Source organism: Mchenga conophoros, linkage group LG7, assembly GCF_057382185.1.
Source record: "Mchenga conophoros isolate Kocher_MC1m ecotype Shallow Benthic linkage group LG7, M_conophoros_male_GT1.1, whole genome shotgun sequence".
Classification (NCBI taxonomy): Eukaryota; Metazoa; Chordata; class Actinopteri; order Cichliformes; family Cichlidae; genus Mchenga; species Mchenga conophoros.
Genome location: NC_140532.1, coordinates 46,914,357 through 46,934,872, shown reverse-complemented (window position 1 = coordinate 46,934,872; position 20,516 = coordinate 46,914,357). Strand labels below are relative to the sequence as shown.

The 20,516-nt window shown below is 40.3% G+C and overlaps 1 protein-coding gene across 1 annotated transcript in view; it reads left to right on the top strand.

Annotated features, from left to right (window-relative positions):
* Positions 1 to 20,516, top strand: part of astn2 (astrotactin 2) — a 303,910-nt gene that overhangs the window by 236,460 nt on the left and 46,934 nt on the right. Inside the window, exons 17-19 of the mRNA XM_085279739.1 lie at positions 3,771 to 4,093; positions 13,882 to 14,015; positions 16,039 to 16,187. Of these exons, the coding sequence (XP_085135865.1) occupies positions 3,771 to 4,093; positions 13,882 to 14,015; positions 16,039 to 16,187 (606 nt within the window). The remainder of the gene's footprint in view (positions 1 to 3,770; positions 4,094 to 13,881; positions 14,016 to 16,038; positions 16,188 to 20,516) is intronic.

The window sequence follows — 20,516 nt, the reverse complement described above, 5'->3', positions numbered from 1 at the left end:
GTTGTTTTGATTGGCTGCCATTTAGTAAACGGAGAGCGCAGTTTTTCAGAATTACTGGAGCTCGCCACCTAGCGAGTTGGATGACCTCAGAAATTCCCAAAAGAAATACAACTCCATACCAAATGTTTTTAAATACAAAATTCTATCGATTTGGTTAGATTGGTATATGCAGTGAATAAACACACAGGCAAAAAGCAAGAGTAAGCATTGCATGTTTAGGTGTGATATAAATGCAGCTAGATGGATTCATATGTGTTCTTCTCCCAGCAACTTGTTAATTCAACAGTAAAATGTCTTGGTGCATTCTCAATCATCCAGGAAAGTAAATCTCCAAAAGTTGATTCTGTTCATCTGGACGGAGCGTTTTGTGGGAGAAACGTTTCGTCACTCATCCAAGTGACTTCTTCAGTCTCAGCTGACTGCAGGTTTCCCCAATCTTATAAACAGTACATTTGCATAATGACTGAAACCAGCCCACTGAAGGAACAATGGGCCAATTCCTTAATCTTAATTATGCAAAATCTCATGACCATTGATCAACAACCACTGACCAAAACCCACTGATCAAAGACCAATGATCAATGGCCATGAGTACCATTCACAAAGAGTTGGGTGCAATCACAGCATTGTAAGATGGTGACAGATGTACCCTTAGGCCCCCTTCTCGATTCAGAGATGGTCTTTCGCTTTTCACGTAAATGCCGTCCTTGACTCCGCGCTGGACGTAGCGTTTCTCCCATAAAACCCTACGTCCAGATGAACAGAATCAACTTTTGGAGATCAACAGTAAAATGCAATAAACACAATAAAATTATTGCAATGTCATTTTAGCAGAATATCCTTCTCCATTAAAGCTACCCCCTTTTAAGTTAGATAACTGGTTAACTTGTAACCAAGTAACCAAACTTGTAGCTGAGAAAACTATTCTCCCATAGCATACCTGAAGCAGTGTTCACAAGCTTTGTTTTTAAAAGAAGGCAGTAATTACACAGAGTGACCATTAGATGTCAGAATAGGTCTACTTAGAATGTTCACACGATACAGATATCAGCAACAAAATTAAAACCACTGACAGGTGAAGTGAATACCACTGGTAATCCAGTTACAGCACAATGTTCTGCCGGGTCCCGGCAATCATGTGGATTACTCTGACACGTGCCACCATTGTTGCAGACAAAACACAACCCTTGTCTGCATGGCGACAGCACCTCCCTTTGCTTTAACAGCACTGGCTTCCCCCAAAGGTCATGTCCCACCTATTCTGCAGAAACGCCGACCAGCTAAGGCAACATGAGTCTGTGTTTTTAACCTGGTCTGCAAACTCTCCTGATATCAGTCAAACATCAATGGGATATGCAGGAACAAGCCTGGAGGAGGCCCCACCCCACAACCCATAGGACCCATCAGATTAGCTGGCAGTGTCTGGTGCTAGACATCACACCACACTGCTGAAAACTCCCATGTCCCCAGTGGGTGAGAGCTGTTGTGTCAGCTGCAGAGTTGCAACACTGAGCTCGTGGCTTTAATGTTGGAGCTGATGATTTACTTTAACAGGACTATCTAAAAATGGCCCACTTCAAGATATATCCTAAGATATTTAATATTTCTTTTAGCCTACTATCATCAGAGCCGTAATTGTTGTGCTGCCCTTTTTTCTCTATATTAGTTAAAAGAAATGTATATAATTTACAATATCTATACTTAAAGCAAGGACCTGTTAAAATCACTAGTTAGTATGGACCTGTTATAGTTGTCTTACTAAAGCAATAACATCATCCGCCCATAGTGAGTGTATCTGTATCTAATTGCCTTAGAAAGATACCTGACTCTGTTGCTGTTGTTGCGTGGGCAACATCACTCTGGCCAAAGGGGATGGGTCCCTGTTGACTTAATTATGATGCAACCAGTCTACAAAGAGATTTTAATTAACAAAGAAAGATCAAGATTAATAGCAAGTAACCTCACCACACTTATCTCTTTACAGTGTTTTGGTGACAGGCAAGTCTTGCACAAGCATCACATCTATTCCACACAGTAAAGAGCTGTCACAGCTAAAGAGGCAACAAGCTGGGTCACTCCTTAAACTGCGAATTTGGGGAAATTTCTCTAAATGTGTGTGGAGTGTACTTTATACACCACAAATAAGCAGGCTCACAGACACAGGTGCACAATGCTTAGGTGATATGGGATTTATTGTGGGAGCTGGTTGACAACATCGCTTTTCATTGTCTGTGCTTCCTTGTGAAGTGGGTGTAATTGGGCTCATGGGCCTCCCATTGAGCCTGTTTGCATTGTGTTTCAAATGAAGTTACCACCCACCTTTAAAGTGTCATCTAGCTGGACACAGGGAATAACTAACAAAGACACACAAAATTTTCTTTGACACACAGACTTACGGAACAAGTCTTAGCTACCTGACATGAAATACAGCTTAGATTTAATAACTAAACTTTGAGCACAGATGGTTATTTCAGAGCCACTTTTTAATATTATCCTGGAAGAATCCACTCTGGTATATTTGTCTAAACCCAGTATTCTTTTTGGATATGATACTTAATTGTTGCAACGACTTTGTTGTCAAATTTTTACTTACTTACCTCGATTTTTAATTGAAACGATCATGGAAATGCCACATAAATGTAATGCAAATTAGAATAGTTCGAAAATGTTTCTTTTGTATTTGCAGATAAATATTTCACATTTTTTATAAGATGCCTGCTATTTTCTTTTATGCGTTGCATGCTGTAAATGTGTTATTTGATGCTTGCAGTTTTCATTTCTGCAAAGCTAATTCTTAATAGGCCTTTTAAAAGAGCATCTCTAATTGACCCAACTGAACATGCAATGAAGAGGAAGAGCAAACTTAAACTGTCTACACTTTCAGTAAGCGTGACTATAGAGTAGGATTTTGCACACTGCTGTTTTTGTACATGTGTAGAGGCTGATGTTGTAATTTACACTGACAAAAACAGATTTGTTTTCAGTATTATGCGTCTCATTTTGCATATTTCTCATTGTGTTTTCTCCGCAGTTTGTTACACAGCGAGACAGTGCATTATATGTAATTGTTATATCGTGAAAGAAGCTTTGGTGCACTCTTATTTATTGTTTTAGAAAAAATACATTATCGCTTAGTTGGAAAACTTGCATTTCTTTGGAAAGTAAACGGAAACAAAAGCATATCTGCCACATCAGCGCAGATGGCAGATGTGCTCCACTGAAACGTGGCTTGCTGTGTCCTCCAAATCAATCACTCAACACCCGATTAGCAATCTCTCTCCTCCCCTGTTTCTTTCACTTCCTCTTCTTTCCATGTGGTGTGTTATTTTCCTGCTTAAGGAGGAAATGATGAAAAAGAATCTCCCCAAACTCCAGTGAGGACATCAAAAAGTGGTAATTGACACTTATGAGAAGAAACCAGGCACATCCCCTCCCTCCTTCTTTTATCCCCTAGCCATTCCTCTTTTGTCTATGACAGCTGATGGTCATAAGGGATTAGGTTTTTTGTTTTTTTTCTTTCAAGTAAATCCAGATGGTGATATTCTATGCAACTAATCTTCTTTTTTTCCAAGCAAGGTTAAATTATTTTTACAGAGTTAAGAAAAGGGGGATTGTCTTTATAATTATGAAAGCGTACATATAAAAAAAGAAAGAATCTGACACTGTGGCATCAATCATTTAAAGTAAATCAATATTGCATTTAATTGTTTATCTCCTTCCTTTGACTAATGCCCCATATAACACCCCTTTCTCCCCAAAAACCCCTCCAGAGGCAACGGAGCAGGGTATTGGTGGAGGCGGGCGTCGTGAGCTGAAGTCACTTCCCTTCATCAGCTACCTGTCGGCGCTGCAGAAGAGCCAGCTTTTATCTGATGACATGGTGAATGGTGTGGAGATCCGCTGTGAAGAAAAGGGCAGCTGTCCAGCTGGCTGCCACCTATGCCATCACCAGGCCATGATGGGCGGAGTATCGGGAAGAGGCCGCACTGGTAACAGCAGGACTGGTGAACAGCCTTCCCCCATCCCTGTTCTGCTGGAAGTCAGTCGCGTCGTGCCCCTTTACAGCTTGGTCCAAGACAACGTCACCAAAGAGGTGAGAAAGCAGCGTGGGAGTATAGGAAGCTCTGTGTCTGTGTGCCAGCTTACATGCACATGCATGTGTGCAAAGGGAAAAGGGACAGATGAGAATGTGAACTGTCAACCTAATTAAGAGGTGTGATGCTACTCAAAGCAAAAGCAATCCGCATACAGGAATAAACTTTCACCACTTTATTTAAAAATCCTTTTTTTTGTTGTTTTTTTTAATGAAATGCCTAATTTTATCATTAATACCGCAATTCCTTCTATTTTCCCAAGTTTGCAAGATTTAATCTGCTAACATTTATACATATCGTTTAAATATGAATATGATTATCCCATATATATATATATATATATATATATATATATATATATATATATATATATATATATATATATATATATATATATATATATATATATATATATATATAGACAGACAGACAGACAGACAGATATGCAAATCTGTCTTCACATCTTTACACTGCTGGTGGTTTGTGCTGACAAGCTGGCAGCTAAATACTGCACCACTGGGCATTCAGTTAATGGTGATGTAATCAAACTTTCTAACTGTACATATTTGTTGTTGTCTGAAGCGTTTAACTGATGCAGTTATAAGAATTCAACTCTAGGTGGCATTGGTTGGTTGACTTTGACCGCTGGAAACGAATACTGTAATACAGAGGGACTAAAAAGGATGACATCATGGTTTTCTCTTGTGGGGAAGTCGATGTGTATATGTGTGAGATATGCGCGCCCGTGTCTAAACAAGTATATACAGCTGAATGTAATATCAGCTTAATTGCCACGTGCTGCACTATGATTCATCCCATTTCAGATGTCTTTGGATCTTTTTGCAGAGAAAGTTAATCATATCACATTTCCTTTCCATAAGCAAATTTACTAATGGGGTCTGGCTAAATATTAGACCATATTTTCTTTGTTTGTTCATTCAGCACTTTTTTATTTTTGATACCTAAGTTTTGATAACTTTGTCTTCTCAGTGTGAGTAAACAAGATTTCAGGTAACGTCCACCTAAGACATGTGCATGCATATATACGGAGGAGTTTAGCTTAGTTTAGCTTTACCCTTATCAATCATTCAGCAATCAAATGTATTTGTGTGTGTGTGTGTGTGTGTGTGTGTGTGTGTGTGTGTGTGTATATATATGTGAACCTATGATCGCACATACACGATATAGCTTCCTGTACGTGCCTCCCATAACAAGTACCACAGCCCCAAAGAAAAGAAGGCACAATCAATAGTAGACGGCCCATAGTGGGCTTCATCAATACATAAACGTGAGGAAGAGTAAAATGCCTCTCTTCCAAACACCTTGCTATCCATCCATCCTTTTCTCTTCCCCTACCCACTAGTGGTCTTCTGGGGGTTTAGAGAGTGAGATGTATGAGAAGGAGGAGGAGGAAGAGGAGGAGAAGGGCTAGACTGCAGTGGATCGCTCAGCCCTTCTGAGGTAGCTTGAGGCAGGTTTATTAGCTTCTTATTGATGTCATCGACCTCTTGGGAGGGAGGGGAGTCCATCACTGCTCCTCTTTTCTTCGCTTTCTCTTCTTCTCTCGGCCACAGCTGCTTCTAGTCAGAATGGCACATACCTACATTGCATTAGAGACAAGCGACGACCTGCCTCGCTACACACGCAACCACCCTCTCGCTCTGTCACTCTCTTCCTTTATGTGTTTCCGTCTCACATGCGCAATTTTGCTTGAGACTGTCTTTCTACTTGGCTGAGTCTATCAGGAAAGACAGCTGCCATGTGGCAAAAGCTTTCTCAGAGATGAAGTACTTTTTTTCCCCCTTTAGCCCATGGAAGCAATCAAAATAGAAGCTTTGTTATCTAGTTTATGATTAGGTGGACCGAGATCATATCTCTTTTTTTGCCTCCTTTTGTCCCTCCTTTCCGAGGTCCTGGCATCTGTCAGTAACCTCCCCCCCCCCCCCCCCCCCCCCCCCCAGCTGCCTGATTGTTTGACAGGACGCATCACGTCCATTTCACTACTGACTCACGTGACGCCAGAAGGGGATTTGGTCACAATGTGAAATCAGCCTTTCCCTGTAAAGACTATAACAGAACTTTTTTTTTTACAGTCAACTGAAACTAAACAAAAAAGAAACCTAAAGTGAAAATTGAAAATAGGCTTTTGAAACCGATAAAAGCTAAGTGAACTGATACTGGATGGTTATAAAACCTCAAAATAAAGTAACAATGTACAAGAAATGTCTTTATTTTTAGTCTTTTTAGTCCACAGTATGGGTTTTTTGTTTTTTTTCTTTTGGTACTCAATTAAAGTTTATTGCAACATCTTCAATAGTTGCAATTTACCTTTTTAAAAAGTGATCCTTTCAAATACTGAATAACACAAAGATGTAATTCTGTGTATCCATGTCATTTGAGTCCGAACAAGATTTCAGTCCCAGAGCTTGTGGGTTTTTTGATTGCTTATTCATTCTTCATTTGCACTTTTAGATGGATTTATAGATGATAATGATTATTTTTGGAAGTGTAGACTTGAGGTTTCCTCCGTCTTTGTTTTGGTCCTAAATGCCTCTCATGTTGCTCTGTTCTCTGGCAGGGCGTCTTTTAGATCGAGTCTTGACTTGAATTCAACTGGAACCAGTCTTGGAATTGCACTGGTGGTCTTGCTTACTGGGCAGATGCATGTATGAAAATAAATACATGCATATGCAGATTACCACAGACTTTTTTAGTCCCACAGAAGAAAAAACCAAGGTAAAAAAAATAAAATATAATAAGCTTATTGCTTGCCAGTAGTTCTGTGTTGCTATGACTGAATTACGGCAAACCTTTTGAACAAATTGGTTGTGAGTCTAATGGGTCAGAATGCTCTATATCTTGGAGAATTGTTGCTGTCATGCTCTGACCATTATCCAGTACTGCAGCCCCTCGCAGGGGTGTGTCTCCAATATTTCCGAAGAGTAGATGAGAGACTACAGGTTTAAAATGAAAACGGCAACACCATTAACCAAGAGAGTATAGTAGGCACTGCATAGGGAGCAAGTAACATACAATACCTTGTAACACATAGCGCAAAGTTCAATTATACAATTAGAAGTAACTGGACAGATCACATCATGTCAAACAAAACTGTTACAATAAATATTTAATGGAGTATCATGTCAAATGCTTCTCAAGTTCACCTTTAGGACAGTTGTTGTGGACTCTAATGAACCTTTACTGTCACCTTTAGCAAGTGGAATTTAGTTCAACTGATAAAATGCCTGACTTGGCTAAAGATAGTGTTTTTAATTCACTGACCTGTTGAATTATGAAATATGATGTGGTGTGTTTTGATGAATTTGGCTGAAACTCATACAGTGCTCACGCCGTCGCGCCTAAAAGCGGGGAAATAATCAGTAAACAGCAGTGTGCCAGTTCCATGCGCAGCCACGCATGCCCAACACATAACAGAACCACTGTGTTTGACAGATGAGGTGGTGGTCAGTAAAGGATTTTTATGTTTGTGTGTGTGGTTTCATCACTCAATAGAAATTTATCCCAGATCTGCACACGTTTCCTTTTTTTATGCTTTTATTAAGTGCACTAATGCCATTGTGGGGTTTCTGTCACCCTGAATCCTCAGAAGGTATGTTCATGAAGTCTTCTCTTTTCATCTTTGGCAAAGAAACATGTGCACCTACTTCCTGGAGGACATTATTAACTGGCTTTGCAGAGCAGCCATAAAGTTCTTTTTTCCTCCCCCTTCAGGTCACAGAGTTTATTTGGTTTGTAGAACAACAACACTTCTTGAATACTGCTGCAAATTTATGTTATAAACTAACTTTCTAGATTCCAGAATCATAAATCTAATTAAAATTTAATTTAGTTTAATTCGATTCAATTCAATTTACGGGGGGAAAAAAGCAAAGAGAGGGAGGAAAACAGAGAGAGATGAAAAAAGGCAAAGACTAAAGCAACAATAACAAAGAAGGAAGGCGAACGCTCCTGTAGGGTAGATAATTAAACAATTTTCTATAAAACCTGCATGGTCAGTGCATACTATTTACATCCTCATCCACAAACATCCATTAATTACATCAGCAGCAGTACAGACTTGTTCTTTATGCTTCAGCCAAAACAGTTTGACCTCACAGACACAAACCTTTCTTTCCAATAACAAAGCCCCAAAAAGTGTATTAGTGTTCATACAACTTACAGAATGAATGCTTAAAAGTAGCATAGATAATTACTAGGGGTGCAACGATACACAAAATTCCCGGTTCGGTTCGGTTCGATACTTTGGTGTCACGGTTCGATATTTTTTCGATACAAAAAAAATGTTCATGCATTTTTAATTTGTCATTTATTAAAATTATAAATATATATTTTAACTCAAAAGTACAGTTTTTAAATTTAACCCTAACCCTTGTGCGCGTTTTTTATTTTGACAGCGAATGCGCACCTGCTGACCACTTATGTGCAGCCCTGGTTATATAGCTCGTCATATTGCAGCCACAGAAATTATTTTGTCCATGAAACCATAAAGCTGCACTTTCTTTTTGCCTTATAGTCTGATTTGTCATAACTTCTCCGTTTTGTGGTAAGCTTTTCTTTGGCTGTCACTTCTTCACCCCGACCTGTCTTATTTGGCTCAGCAGAACTGAAATGCTTTTACACATGCACTCACATAAGCTCAGCGATTCTCTGCGCGATCAACCTCTCACATGTTTAAGCTTGCTGCGGGAGATTTCACTTGTCATGTTTGCATAGTAAGCTAACGATTAATAAGACGATGTCAGAGGAATTGGTGCACAAATTATCATCACTCACAGATCAGTGCTGTCGCTCTCTATACACAGTTCGCACGATTGCAAAGTGAAAGCAAAAAAACAAGCGCAAATTCAAATGCGACTTCAATATGTCACATATTGACAGTGGCTCACCGATGCCAATGACATAATTACCCAGCTACATTTCTGAAAGAATGCAAAAGCATTGACATATATTTTTCCTACAATAGCCCGACGGGCAGGGAAGAGATAGATTTTGGTAGCCCGACTGAAAAAATCGCTAGCTCCGGGACGTTGGGCTAGCGATATTGCGAGCCCTGTATCTGATTGAGGAATCACTCATCTTTGGAAAAGAGAGTTTATTACAGAGAAATGGCTCTTTCCAAAATAAAAGCTATACTATCCGCTTCTTCTGGGCTATATTCTCAGCAGCATAAGGAGAATCATGTGCTAACAGCTGTCTAAATGACTCGGCTAAAGTTAGTAGCATGCTTGTTGTTTTGGTCTTTGCACTAGGATGATGTCGGTGTAAATGTGCAGTCATATTCGTTGTGTTCCCACTAGTGCTTTCAGGTTAATCTGGTTGAAATGACCTTAACGCCACAACACGGCAAATCTCCGTTAACGAGCTACCGCCGATCGCTCCGTGCATGGGGCTAGACGGCCAACACGTTAACGAGCTAACTGCGCTAACACACTAGTTCACACCAATGTAATTAAGCATTGCATGGCACATCCAACATACTGTTTTACTTTAGTCCATGACTCGCTTACCTTCAGGGTCATACGTCACATGAAAACCAAAATAATTCCAAACGGCAGATCTGAATGAGGGTCAATTTGCCTGTTGCAAGGAGAGCTTAACTTCTGTCTCGCTAGCTTGCCCTGTGCTCTTCCTTCTGACTATGCTGTCTGTGTGGAGCGCTCAGTGGATCTGCGCTCGACAGTGCAGCCTAGGCGGAGTAGTCGAACACAGATTCACTGAGCGCTCCACACAGACAGCATCGTCAGAAGGAAAATTGATAAAATAAATTACAAATGTTGTATTGTTCGATACATATGCGTACCGAACCGAAAGCACTGTATCGAACGGTTCAATATCGATACGAATATCGTTGCACCCCTAATAATTACCTCAGTAAAGGATATGGTTTGTTTTATCGTTATTATTGTTATAATTGTTTCTTAGCTGTTTTTAATTGCCTAATGCTATCTTGTAACAGAAAATACAATAACACACTAACCATCACTTTACTTTGCTGGAAAGGTCAGATCGGCTCAGAACATCTTCAGGCAGAACTGGGACACCAAAAAACCCAAACCTTCCTAATATTTGAGAGTTTTCAAACACACTATCAACCTCTGTTTGAACCAACCTTTGAGCTGCCCCCACTGTCCCATTTCCTGGAAGGTTCCTAGAAGCAGCCCATTGGTTCCCTTGTTAACACCATTAGCCTTGAATGATGGAAAGGGCCAGATAAATGCATGTGTGCATGCACGCACACGCACAGAAAGAACATCATTATGGTGGGCTGTGTGTGTGTGTGTGTGTGTGTGTGTGTGTGTGTGTGTGTGTGTGTGCCGTGTCTTACACTCTTTACCACCACTGGTGATTATTTTATAAATCAATACTCTGGGCCAGCTGGCCAGTGTTTTTGTGTATTAGCCTCTGGATACAGACAGTAATATGGTCAGCATAGACTAGACAAACAGATTAATACATTAAAGACGTCACTATGGCGTTGCTTGCTTACTTGTAAGTCACGACAGGCATCTAGAAAAGTGAAAGGTCTAAATTGTGTTTTGGTGCCAACGAGTCTGCAGGGTTTAAATGACGTCAAAGCTCAGAATTTGTGGCTTGAGTTTTTGCTGATGCTCACTTGCCCTCAATGTTCACTGCTCTTGTCTTACATTTGACGTGGGGAGTGATTGCATTTCAACTTGATTCGTTCAGTGTTGATAAGGTTAGCAGAGACAAAGTTGTGCCGTGTTTGCGAACCGGTAAAACGGCGTGTTAGAGGCACTAGCAGGTTCCTAAAAGTGAATGTGTTTGAGGTGCACAAAGACTCTGTCCTCAGAGAGAGCCTTCTTTACGGAAACACCACCTTTTCTAATATGAAGCTTAATGGATAATGTTTGGTTCTTACAGAATGTGTATGGATCTGTGGAGTTCTGGGAAATGCAGAATACGCAGTTAATCGATAAAGTGTAGAGTAGCCTCCTCTTGCCAACTGTGACTTATGTAGCAACAGCACTGAACACACATACACTCTGACCCGGGATTTTCATTGTGTTTGTTTATTTCATCACTGGATTTTTTTCCTGCCTATTTATTTCTTTTCACTCTCACCTGCCGCATACGTTGCTGTCTTCGTCACCACGAGCCACCGCACGCATTCTATCGTAATTAAATGCTTTTTTTCCCTGCTGAACTTTAAATCCTCGTCTTTATTTTACCTCCTGCATCCCCACCCAACTCCCACCTCGTTCCCTAAACCAAAATTAGATTCCCTGTTTACCCAAAGGAGAATGGCTTGCATTACTCTTCAAACATAAACACAGTGGTAATCGCTTTGTCTGTTTTTCACATGTGCAGCCATGCAATCAAGCGCAGAAACCCATATGGGTTTTTTTTTCCTTCTAGGAATCTGATGGTGGTACAGGCACTGCGGTCCTGTGGTCTTTCTCTCTTTTGCCCCTGGTATTGGAGATCGTTTCTCATATTTGCCTAGACTGTGTGCGTGCATAGACCTTGAGCCCGTGTTATTTGTGTGTGTTGCATTTCACTGTGGCCTGCTTCCCATTGATTTGAGGTGGCAATACTACTGCTGTTGTTGTTTTCTGGCAGCAGTTTACCACATGGGTTCATCCGGTGGGGGTGGGGGGGGTGGCATAATAACCTTTTCGGTTTTCCAATGGATTATAATATGGCTCTGGATTATAGTGCTTGCCTGCCCCCTATAATACCTAATTTAGAGCCCTGGTACTGTACTGGAGGATGTAATGATGAAGTGTGCGCTGCAAAAGGATCCATTCCCTAGTAAAGTCAGGGAATGTGTTTCAGTGTCGGAAGTCCCCATTTTCACACCTTGGTTTGTAGATTTTTTTCACTGTCCTATTTTATTTCTCTCTTTCTTCCTTTCTTTCTTTCTTCAGCCTCACCCTCTTTATTTTCCTCACTCTTTCCTCTGCTGCTCATTTAGGTCATTTGTGCTCTCAAGGTACTTTGCCTCGAGTGGAAGAAGTCAGTTCCCATGAAAGTCTGTTGAGCCTTCTTTGAGGCTCACAATGCAATGTTATGGAAATGCTAACATCAGCTTCTGAGTGCATACCCTGACTCAATTTTGGCCAAGCTGTTTGCCTCTCTGGTCAGGCCTATGACCAAAGTCAGCTCGAATGTCACTTCTACTAATCAACACACTGCAGAAAATCTTTGTTGGCGTTTCTCAAATGAAACGAAACAGTGAGCTGTTGAAATTAATCATGATCATGTTTGTTTTTCACTTTGTTTGTGTGCAGCATGTACTCAGTCGTCTTAGAGATGTGTGCGTAGTATCATCAGTTGCTCTGCTTTTGAATCAGCGTCATATGCCATGCGTTCGAACAATAAGGGGCCTCCTTCCTCCTTTTTGTTGGATACCTGGTACACAATGCTACTGTTTCTGCACGGCTTCAGTGCCCTTTTTTTGAGATCACGATCAAGCATGTCTCCAAAGTAGCCTGCATGAGGTAACACTTGTTGTGGAAGTTTTCCATTTAAATAAAGCCTGCAGACGAGCGGTGAGCGGTAGCTAACATTCTTTAATCAAAACACAAAAGAACAGAAAAACCAAGCTTGGTGGAGAGCCTGCATGATCGCGGGGCAGACGGAGACACGGAGTCTCTCTGAGCCTAGCATGGCTCTCAGTTAAATACCTTTTCCAGGAACAAAAGGCAGTACACAGCTGTTTCACACCTTAAGGTTCACACTCCCTTGCTACCTCCCAGAGTCCTCGAAGAGACAAAAGACTCTTCCTGTGGAGTTGTCTGCTTCCCCCAACTTCCTTACTAGACCCCCACCATCTGTCTTACTGTATGAGTGTGAGACATGTTAAAATCCAGTGGCACCAAGGCATTATACAATAACATAATGTGATTAATACATAAGTAAAAGAAATTCCTATACACACTATCAACCAGTTAGAGCACATAAATTACTGAGTGCTCATTGATCTGTAGTGTGACGGGGAGTCGTAGTTATGGTGAACTCTCTTGAACTCACCCTCAAGAGAGCCTGCAGCTTTAACGAAAGCCCTGACATTATATTTTATTGCTTTGATGGTTATATTGGCATTTTGCTGCCTTTTAGAAGATGGCTGAGCTACGACCTTTTTTTTTAAAAACTTTTTTCATCCACCTGTAAATGAAGTAGCACAAGGAGATGCCAGAAGTTGATCTCATCTATTAATATCTCACTACCCGCTACCCTGGAATGGGAGGTGGCTAGTGTCACAGCTCTCACTCATCTATCATAGAAGTCACAGTGCATCTATGATATCACAGTGTAAGCACAGTGATAGTGTCACAGTGTTAATGCTAGTGTGATGTTCCTGCCTTCTGGTAATTGGGAACGGTGGGTATGAAAAGGTCACTCTCTTTTTGACTGTGTGTGTGTGTGTGTGTGTGTGTGTGTGTGTGTGTGTGTGTGTGTGTGTGCGCGCCTCTCTGCTGTTACATCTTTATGAGACTTACATTGAGTTCTGAACAATTTTGAGGGCATTTTGACCAGTCCTTACTCCGTCAAATGTAAGACTATATTTTTACTGGCTGTCTCCTGGAGTTCATTTCAGGGAACTGTCAAAGGTAAATGAAAAATTGACTGACATAAGATGAATGTCTGTGTGTGCTGTTATGTGGAGGAAACCAGTGGAGGAAACTGGTTGAGGGGGTGGGCTGGGTGGGAGGTGAGGAGGGGGGATGGGATAAGCATAGCTGGACAGTAAGCCCTTGTTTCAAAAGATAATTGCATTTCTCTCACCTGTTACCCTTTACAGGCCTTAAAGAGTGCCACAATGAGCTCATACTGGTGTGCTGGAAAGGGCGATGTCATCGATAACTGGTGTCGCTGTGACCTGAGTGCCTTCAGCAAAGATGGCCTGCCTAACTGCAGTCCCCTCAGGCAGCCGATGTAAGTGTGAGGTGACACTATGACACTTTGGAATCCATGCACATACACAAGAGAGGTTTTATGGATGCATGCACCAGTGCACTGCAGGGACACTTATACGCACATGGATATGCGCACACATACACACTTACCTGTCTCTCTCGACTCCAGGGGCACTTGAGAAAGCTGTAGACATAAGCACAGTCCCTGAAGTTCTAATAACTGTCAGTCGGCCCTTACACTTCCCTGACAAGAACATGCTCTCATTCAGGGTGTCCTAATAATACCCCTGAGCCTTTTGTGAGTCATCCGCCCAAGCGATTGTTGCCTTAAAAAATCTTTAAAAAGAAACAGGAAGTTGAAAGGGCAAGACTTTGATGATAAATTATCTAAAGTCACAAAAAAATCATAACTAAAAAAATGAACAAACTGGATTCATTTTATTTTTGATTTGCATAATTAAAGCAGTAAATTGTATTATGGCACACATCATTAATGCATTCAAAAGAATTATCCCTATTATAGTTTGGTTGACACAGCGGATTATAAAGTCCAAGTCCAAGAAACTGACAACATAAGATCATATTTCCCTACCCTCCCAATGCATGGATACCCAAAGGCTGGAAGAGCAGCAGCAGGAGGAAAAACAGAATAGGTGCAAGTGATAACAGATATTGCAATCATTAAGCCAAGTATAGGCCCCCAATAAACCATCTACCTATACAATGTGTTCGTCGCCTATAAGAGCTAGCATAGGTTCCAACCCTTCTGCATCCCTGAACTTGATAAGTGTTTAAGAAAATGGGTGTATGGATACAAGAAAAACACAGAATGAAAAGAGGCCCTGGGGGTGGGGGGAGGTTGCAAAGCAGCTTGCACTTGCACAATTGTAAGTATCCTAAAGCACCGAAAGTAGTTTTCCCTAAATTAGAAGTTTTTCTAAATACATTTTTCAGAGTTTTAGCTTGAATGAATTGCTGACAGTTTGCCTTATTTTAAAGTTTTTCTTCCATGTTTTTAGGGCCATATGCTGCATGCATATGCCTCTTGACTGGCTAAGCCAGTTTATACATTCATTGAGGGTTTCTAGCTTACGTGTATAAATGGTATGGAGGTAACTGACTGGTCCTTCTCTTTGTGACTTTTTAAAGTTTTACCGGACCATTTAAATAGCAAAATAATCAGTTCCATCCTTTATTAACAGCTGTTTCGTTTGTAATGATTGTGCAGAGAAAACTCTGTGAGTTTTGGCAGTTCAGTACCATTCCTGTGGGCCCAAATGTTATAATATATGCTGACCCTTGACTTTTAGATAGGATAGGAAGTGATATTGAAATCAGACTCTAGTTTATTTTGCACAGATGTTATAGAAGTACTCTGAAATGCATAAACCTTTTGACTGTTTTCTTAGTATTTTGTTTATGAATTGTGGTTGTTGACTTACTTGATGCCACAAACAGAGTTTTGGTTTCTGTAACTCTACGACCTGACAAAAAAAAAGCCCAAGAGTCACTGCAGCTGCCAAAATCTCCAACTCTGGTTAGTGGTAGACACATTAAGAACCTGAAATAAGTATTATTATTGTGTGTGAGGATAAAACTGAGCATCAAAACAGCTAACCTCTTTCATGGCATTGTCACAGACACAGCTGGAGAGCAGACAAAAATTGAAATGTTGTTCTTTTATCTCTTTTGAGGGATTAAAGGGGGAAAACTACACATGGAAAGCTGCTGGAGCACATGTGGCTTTGGAATGCTGTTTTGTTCCAAGTCTCTGTTTGCTATTCTGTTGTCAGATGACATATAGCTGGAGGTGGTGCACTCTCTAGTCCAACACAATAACAACAACACGTGGGATTCCCACTTATCCATTTGAGATTTATGACCATGCTTTCAGCATAAAGCATACGCTGATACAATCCTATGTGAAACTCCAGATGAGGATGCCAAATAGTTGTGGAAGCATTTTATCTCATTGTTCATATATGTCTGGTTTTTTTTGTGTGTTTTTTTTTATCTTATCTTGTATTCTCTGTATTGTTTAGTTTGCGCCTATCCCCTTACCTGGAGCCCTCAAGCACAATGGTCGCCCTGGAGTGGATGGATGTGGAGCCTCTGATTGGCTGCAAAGTTTCTGACTACATCATCCAGCACAAACGAGTGGAGGATCCCTCAGAGGCAGAGATCTACACAGGTAGAGGAGCTTAAATTGGCTAAAAGCATCTTTTTAATTAAGCTTTCTTATTGTTGGTCTTTGTTCCACATATATTCATAGCAACATATAAAAGTACAAATAGTTACATTCACAAACACAAAAGCTGAGAATAAGAAATGTTTATACTATTGATTCTATAATAAATAAAGTCTGTTATGCATTGAGTTAGAAGCCTAACCTTTATGTTAGGAGATCTGAGATGGGATTGGGCTTGCAGGAAAAGCAATTACCCACATCAGGTGATGTACTGCTGGAACACTGATGAGCTTTAGGTCAAGCTGGAGTGAGAGACTCCTTTTTTTCAGATTGGTGATGAAGCGATGTCGGAAAGGAAGATGAGAGATTTCACTGACAGATACAAGAATAAAGATGTTTAATGAGTTGATTAGAAGACTCAAATAAGAAGAATTAAACTTACATTTGCAGTGAATGAGTTTAAAGCTTTTGTCTGGATACAGAACAGGCGTGGGAGTTCAGACTGAGGATGGGAGAAGATGACGTAGGACAATTTATCAGGGACGTAAATGGTACTGACCGCTGCACTGTGGGGATAGGGGAATGGTCATGGTAGTGACGGGAGGTGGGGTGAGTCAGGGAAAAGGGCAAGATTTAATAATATTGGAGAAATGAGATGGTCTGGCTTTAGACACTGGGATGCACGGACAGGCCATCCATCATCCAGGGGAGGAGCTAATGAAGCGTGGGCACCAGAGAAAGAGAGGGCACAGATAGCTAGACAGAGCCATGCTGGCAGAGGTGAGGTACGGAGGGGCAGATGGTGTGGGTGACTCACTTTGCTATGTGCCAGTCACCACTCTAATTCATGTTATAACAGAGAACAATGCAGATTGAAATCATTGTCTTCATCTTTTGTCTTTTTAACTTTATTCTGTGTTTTTTTCTTTCTGAACTTTCTTTAACCCTTTAAAGCCGGTCAGAGCGGACACGCTCCATTTTGCGTAACTATTTTTAAATCCCGGTAGCTCTGCAACCACGTAAGCTAGCGCAATAATTTTTTTTTGCATATGAAACCGGAGGAGTTGTACTTACATCTTATGCCATCAGCTTGTCCTAGGTCACGGTTTCCTTCCACATATAGCTTTGCAAAAACTGCATAAAAAGCACTTGCAGCAACAAAAACATAATATTCCAGAAACACGCTTTACCGATCCGATCAGCTGTTTGTAACACTTCCTACGTCCATCAGCGTGAACTATCGCATGTCCTGCATGACCTGCCCGAAACCGGAAGTGACGTCATTTTGCGGAAATGTAGTCTTTTTTACCATCGTGGCCTTATGAGCCTATACTTGTATTTTTAAAAGTTATGTTTGACTTTATGACTTTCTGTGTCGTTTCTGGGATGCTGAGGACTCATATTGCACTGCTGGAAATAGTTTATTTTGATGCATATGCTGTTATTTTGCAAATTTGCACTGTAATATATTTTTTTCGTTTTTCCTGCAGTATATGAAAATTGGTGTATCTCAAAAATAAAACTATGAAGACACTCAAAATAAATTTCCCGTGGTGGGAAACTAGTTTGTGCAACTTTTTTGTATTTACAGTTTTGAGGGATGAGCCTCTTAAATTTCTCTAACTAGAAATATATGTTAAAAAAACAAAAACGATTTTCAATTTTTTTGTAGTTTATTGCACTTTTTTGCAATTTATGTAATTACTATGCACTTAATGCAGACATATTATTAAAATTTGGGCTATAATGGTTGTATTTATGTATAGCAACTTGAAATGCTCCAAAAAATGGCTCGGTTCTATGGTATGTCTTAAAGGGTTAAAATAGGAGTTTGGTGACAAGCAGTGCACTTACATGCTCCATATGTTTACTTAATATATATGACACTTCTAATGACCCACTTTTGCCTTTGTATACCAAAACAGTGGATTTAAAATAAATCAGTGGTGTGATCAGGGTTTAACAAAAGTATCCCATCAACTTTTTAGGACTTACATTGAATGTACTATTGGAAAATGATTAAAAAGCAGCCAAATGAGACTCATTCTCTTTTTATTACATAAAAAAGCAAATGAATGATATGGAGTCATTTCCAAGCATTCAGTTTGCATTTGGTAGCTTTTCACTACAACTCTTAATAAAGACGTGTCAATCCAAGTGAAGGAGATCATCATTAGGCTGAAAAAAACCTGTCAGAGAACTTTAGGAGTGGCCAAATCAACAGCCTAGTACATCCAATGTGCTGGCTGGCTCTGCAGCATCACCACAGCAGACAGCTATTGGATCATTGCATAATTCTTTCCTTGGTTAAGAAAAACATCTTCACAACTTTAGCAAAGTCAAGAAAACCCTCAAGAAGACATCAATGTCAAAGTCTGCAATCGAGAAATGAAATAAATACAGAGGGTTTACGACAATGTACAATTCACAGATTATACTCAAAAGCAGAAAGACCAGATTTTACTTTTCTAACTGAGCCTGCCAAGTTCAGGGAGGAAAAAAGTATATATTTAAAAAATGTTAAAACAATCTTTGGACACATGAAATCAAGATTAACTTGTTACAAAATGACGGGAAAGAAAAGTATGGAGAATAAATAGAAACAGCTCATTAGCTGAAGCATATCACATTATCTGTCAAACATGATGCAGGCGCTGTTATGGCATGGGCATATATAGCAGACGGTGGAACCAAGCCACTGGTTTTTAATAATGACGTGATTGCTGATAGAAGTAGCAGGATGAATTGCGAAGTGTAGAGAGAAATAATCTCTGCTCAGATTCAGCCCCGTTCTGCAAAACTGATCAGATGGCGCAAATGGATAGCGTCCCAAAGCGTACTGCTAAAGCAGGCCAAGAGTTTCTCCATGCAAAGTTTGGTGATATTCTTCATTGCTTAAGTCAGTCAACTTTAAGAAGAATTTCAGAAGCATTTACTGGGAAACAAATTGTGAAACCAAAAGCTGAAATTAAAAAAACGTCCAGCTGAGCACTATACAATACTCACCTTGTGTATAAAAAGTGCAATATGTTTTAAAGCCGAGCCATTCCTCAGTGCTATATTTTTTTCTCAGCTCCTCCTGCCTTTCACAGACAAATGCACATTGACAGATTTCCTTATGGCAGCTGCCACTAAGGCCAGCTTTCGTTGGCCAAGCAGCAGTTTGGGGGATAAACCTTTTGCTTGAGGGCATCTTGGTGGTTTTTTGGATACAAGTGTTTCTCCTTCATTTTCCCCGTTCACATTTTCCGAGACTGTGTGACGATATGAACCACTGAGCTCGTAGTCAAGCTTCTCCAACATCTTAGGGTGGGTACACTCTAGGATTATTCGGCTGAATTACAGTAAAACCATGTTTGACCATTCTAGGGAAAAATCCTGATCCAAAGCTTAAGTCAGGGATGACAGTTGGCACTATAAAGCAGTGTGAGGTGATATTCACTTTTCATGTGTTAAAGAGGGAATATTATGGAAGATGTGACTTTTTGTATTTTTATATTTGAATGTTGAATAAGGGACTAGTTTATTATAAAAGTGCTCTTTGAAGCATTTGGCTCTTCCATGATAAATTACAGGACACCTATGGTGTTCAGAAATGTAAACATAAAACATACAAATAACAGTTGTTTCTCAGTATTACTGGAAACAAAAAGCTAGATAAAACACTAATAACAATGTATGGTAGAGAGGGATGAGCATGACCGCATCCTACTTAATCAGTAGTAATAGCAGTACCTTCATCCAGGAGACGGGGTATAGCCGAAGCCAGCATTAACCCTCTCAGGCTCAAATTAAATTTTTCTTGCTAATGCACAAAAGAATACCTGCAGTGGTACTTCTGAGTAAAACAAACTCATAAAATATGTATGTGGGGTAATCAGGTTGTTAGCTTTTAACTGTTGCAAATCTGCAACGCCTGTCTTGAGAGGGTTAATGGAACTTGAGGATGCATCTGCATCCATTCAAAGCTGAAACACTGCTACAGGCTGGCGTCTGACATAAAAGAAATATAGACGGCTTCAAACAGACACTCAGCCATGCTGAGTATGAGTCACACATCCAGAGCACACACAGCCATATGCACACTCATACAGATGGCAGACAGAAAGAGTGTGAAGATGCAGACACTTGGATACAGTCTTTATTGGATTCACAAAGCCATGTTTCTATGTTATTGCTGTCTAGATGAGGACAGGAGAAAAGACCGTGTCCCTCTATTGTTCAGGTCAGTCACAGGACATAAATAAGTCCACAGATTTGGCTTCTCTGATTGTGAGAGGGCCGATGTTATCCACTGGAAACCGGCATGTGCAACCTGCTTTTACATGATTT